This window comes from Zea mays, chromosome 3 (genome assembly GCF_902167145.1).
Source record: "Zea mays cultivar B73 chromosome 3, Zm-B73-REFERENCE-NAM-5.0, whole genome shotgun sequence".
NCBI lineage: Eukaryota > Viridiplantae > Streptophyta > Magnoliopsida > Poales > Poaceae > Zea > Zea mays.
In genome coordinates this window covers 217,904,597-217,908,318 of record NC_050098.1, presented here as the reverse complement: position 1 = coordinate 217,908,318, position 3,722 = coordinate 217,904,597, and the positions used below count along the sequence as shown (strand labels likewise).

Genomic DNA, 3,722 nt, shown 5'->3' with positions numbered 1-3,722 from the left:
AGCTATAGCCCCCGTCCTCTTCTAGCTATTAGCTGTGCTGCCGTTCCTTGTACTTGTCGATCGAATGGCATGCACGCATGCATGCGCAAACGACCTGTCGATCGTCAGCCACGGCTCCATTAGCTAGGAGGGATAATCACTCAGCTGCTGTCACAGGCGGCTCACAGCCTACTCGATCATGTCATGCATGCATGTACACATACATCGTTGGCGATGTCTCTATTTGTTCTTCTCATTGTTTGTGTTTTGCGTTGGGGTGTCGCGTTGGTTGAGGGTCCTCTTTCTCCGCTTTTTTCCACCCTCATTGGTTCAACAAATATATGTAACCTCTTTTTTTTATGTATTCATCCGACCGATGCAATCATCCATGACATTACACTACTCTCACTTTTCAACACGTTGCACTCGTTGAACGGGATACTTATGTACGTACTATGTATATATGCGACGGCGGGTTGAAAGTTCTTCTCCTGCTATACATTTTGCATCCGGACGAATAAGACGCTCGCGCGCGCTCGTTCGTCAGGTTCTATCCGGCTGCAGGTGTTTGATTAATTTCCACCTCACGATATTGCCCGGCTCGTTCATGCCAGCTGCGTACGTCACTACGTCTCTCCCCCCCCCCCAGCCCCCAGGGCCCAGGGTCACACGCACGCCTCCCCAGTCCGTCGTGGCCTATATAAGCCTCGCCACCTCGGAACCGATAAGAATGCAGCAACGTAACATCGCGGTCGATCGAGCGCACAAGCTGTCAAAAAAAATCTGAACACAAGCAGGGCCGGGTTCGCAGGCGCGCGTCGCCGTTGACAGCAACTAGCATATATAGCTAGAGCTAGCTCGATCGATCTGCTGTGCTTACACCACCAGTCCACCGCTTCTCTTGCTTTGCCGGTGTCGTCGGCCAGCGCGCGCGCTAGCGCTATCCGATCCGATCCGGCCGGCCGGCGACCTACCGATGGGGTTCATGGACGCCGAGGAGCTGGTGGTGACGCTGGCGCCGGTGGCCGTGTACTGGGCGTACGCGGGCATGTACGAGGCGCTGCTGGCGCGCACCACGGCGCTGGACAAGTACAGGCTGCACTCGAGGCGGGACGAGGAGACCAAGAACATCGCCTCCCGGAAGGACGTCGTCAGAGGGGTGCTCCTGCAGCAGTGTATCCAGGTCGCCATCTCCGTCGCCGTCCTCAAGGTCAGTATATATGTAGCTGCTGGTGCTGGAGCTCTCTCCACACTTCTCATCAGTGTCCATGCATCGTCGCATGATGCTGCATCTCTGAACCAGGGAAAAAAGAACTTGCTGTCCTCATCGCCATGTGTTTGCATGCATCATGACGTGGAGACAAAAAGCGGCGTTTTCCCGTAACATAGAGATATAGATATATGAGACAGACAATTATAATACTAGCTTCGATGTGAATGAATAGGGCACTGTTTTTTTTAATCGGAGAGACTGGTCGATCGAGAAGGAACGAGATGTTATATATTTAAGCACAGCCGGTGGCGGTATGCCGGTATGCATGACATGATGAAAAAAAAGGAACCAAAACGTGGTAAGATAGTGACAATGCGAGCTTAAGGGACGAAAGAGAAGCTCGGTGCTGGAAATTATCATATATATATATATATATACTCGTTCTCGATCAGCGATCGCTTTCTCTCTGGTCATTCTTTTTTTCTTTTTCTTTTTCTTGTGCGAAGACCTCTCTGGTCAGTCTTTATACAGTGACAGGATTGCGTACCTAAATTCTAAAGCCATGTCCCATGGAGGCAAGAGGAGTGTGCGAGTTTGCGACTGCCGCCGCCCAGGAAGCTGCATGCCAGCGCTGTCGTCGTGCACAGGCGACCATCAGCAGGATCGGTCAAAACCAGGGTCAAGCATGTGCTTGCACGACATTCAGGGCAGCCGGCCGGTGACAAACAAATGCAATGCAAGTGCTAGTAGCCGGCCACCCCCTGTACTACTGCACCAGGGAAGCACCAAAGTTTGAAACGGCGCGCGCGGCTGCTGCCAAGCCAGCGGCGTCAGGCTCACGTTCATCGTACCCCGTTCTTGGTTCTTCCCCTAGGTGTTTTGTGCATTCCTTTCACATGGCTCAAGGTTTCTCAGGTTTGACACCGAGCGGTACTCCCATTCGCCCCATATCACAGCTTGACCACGTACGCAGCTACCGCAGTAACCTCTGCCACTCCATCTCCCATCCCATTGATGGAGGACGGCGCCGTCTGAATATGGCCTGACAAGCATTGAAGCCCAGCTCTGCCCTCTTCACCGTGGTCCATGCTGACCATGTCCACGCAGGCACCGCACCAGCCCGTGGCCACGCACAGGCCAGCCGCCTGTGCTGTACAAGGTACACGCGCGCGCTCGTGCACTTCATAGCTATTCTATTCATTTGTTGCGCGCTCGTGTCGTGCCGTAGTATCACCTATCGCGGCCACGTGACGTCCTTTTTTTTCACTCTTTTCGTTTCTGACCGCCGCCATTTATTACGCCGGATGCATGCACGCACCTGTTTTTAACCTTTTGCGTCCGTCATTTGTGCAGCTGGAAGGACACGGACACGGACACGGACACGGACACGGTGCCGCTGCCGACGGTCTCGCCGCGGCGCCGGCGGAGGCGGAGCCGTTCCTGGTGTCGGCGGCGCGGTTCGGCGTGGCGATGCTGGTGCTGGACGCGTGGCAGTACTTCATGCACAGGCTCATGCACTCCGTCCCGTACATGTACCGGCGGTTCCACTCGTGGCACCACCGCGTGGCGGCGCCCTACGCGTACGCGGCGCAGTACGGCCACCCCGTGGACGCCGTGCTCACGGAGACGCTGTCGGGCGCCGCGGCCTACCTGGCCTCCGGCATGTCCCCGCGCGTCGCCGCGGCCTTCTTCGTCTTCGCCACCGTCAAGGGCGTCGACGACCACTGCGGCGTCGCCGCGCCGTGGAACCCGTTCCACGCCGCGTTCCGCAACAACACCGCCTACCACGACGTGCACCACCAGCGCGGCGGCGGCCGCCGCAACTTCTCCCAGCCCTTCTTCGTGGTCTGGGACCGCCTGCTCGGCACACACACGCCGTACGCGCTCAGACAGAGGGACGGCGGCGGCCTCGAGGTCAAGGCCTTCAAGGGTCGTCAGATGCAATAGTATCTTAATTGTTTTAGGTTGGCGTCTCACTACGTCAGCCTCGTTCACCGTTTAGCTTTGGCTTGTACCAGAAATGTCTGGTACTGTTATCGATGACCATCACATCGTATCTTGTGTGATAACTTTATGTATATTATTGGGTACATAAACAATAGCGTAACACACGTTTTTTAGCTTTTTTTTTCAAAAATTCTTGTTTATGTTTTTTGATAGGACTAATGTCATGTTTGCACCTTGGTGTCTGCACAGTGACATACGACGTCAATGACTTGATGTCATAGGTCATGATGCTAGGGTATTATGTCATAAATGACACATGAAATCATCTAGGTCCCAATTTTGTTTTGGTGGTTAATGTCAATCTAAAATTATTGTGATTAACATGTATTTTTTTACAAAAAGAATATAAGTTATGTCATAATAATACAAGACAATTGGGCTTGCATAGAGTTTACTTATTAGTTACCCGTGAGTCGCTACGGGTTTTATATATCATATAGTTAAGTGCACATATATCGCTATGGCTTGTATAAATAGATTTAGCCATGCAGGTCTTCAACTCAATTAGACCATTAGGTCTCCT

At 53.1% G+C, this 3,722-nt stretch overlaps 1 protein-coding gene across 1 annotated transcript; it reads left to right on the top strand.

Annotated features, from left to right (window-relative positions):
- The first annotated feature begins 729 nt into the window (after window positions 1-729).
- Window positions 730-3,441, top strand: LOC103651403 (sphinganine C(4)-monooxygenase 1-like). The gene is made up of 2 exons (NM_001323026.1): window positions 730-1,189; window positions 2,546-3,441. Exons 1-2 carry the CDS (start codon window positions 956-958, stop codon window positions 3,137-3,139), a joined length of 828 nt encoding a protein of 275 aa, NP_001309955.1. The 5' UTR covers window positions 730-955; the 3' UTR covers window positions 3,140-3,441.
- Window positions 3,442-3,722: the final 281 nt, after the last annotated feature.

What these genes read in the sequence shown, in the direction of transcription:
- LOC103651403 (NM_001323026.1), top strand. Translation starts at nt 956, where the DNA reads ATGGGGTTCATGGACGCCGAGGAGCTGGTGGTGACGCTGGCGCCGGTG. An exon ending in TCTCCGTCGCCGTCCTCAAG is followed by an intron (nt 1,190 to 2,545) that starts GTCAGTATATAT and finishes TCATTTGTGCAG; the next exon opens with CTGGAAGGACACGGACACGG.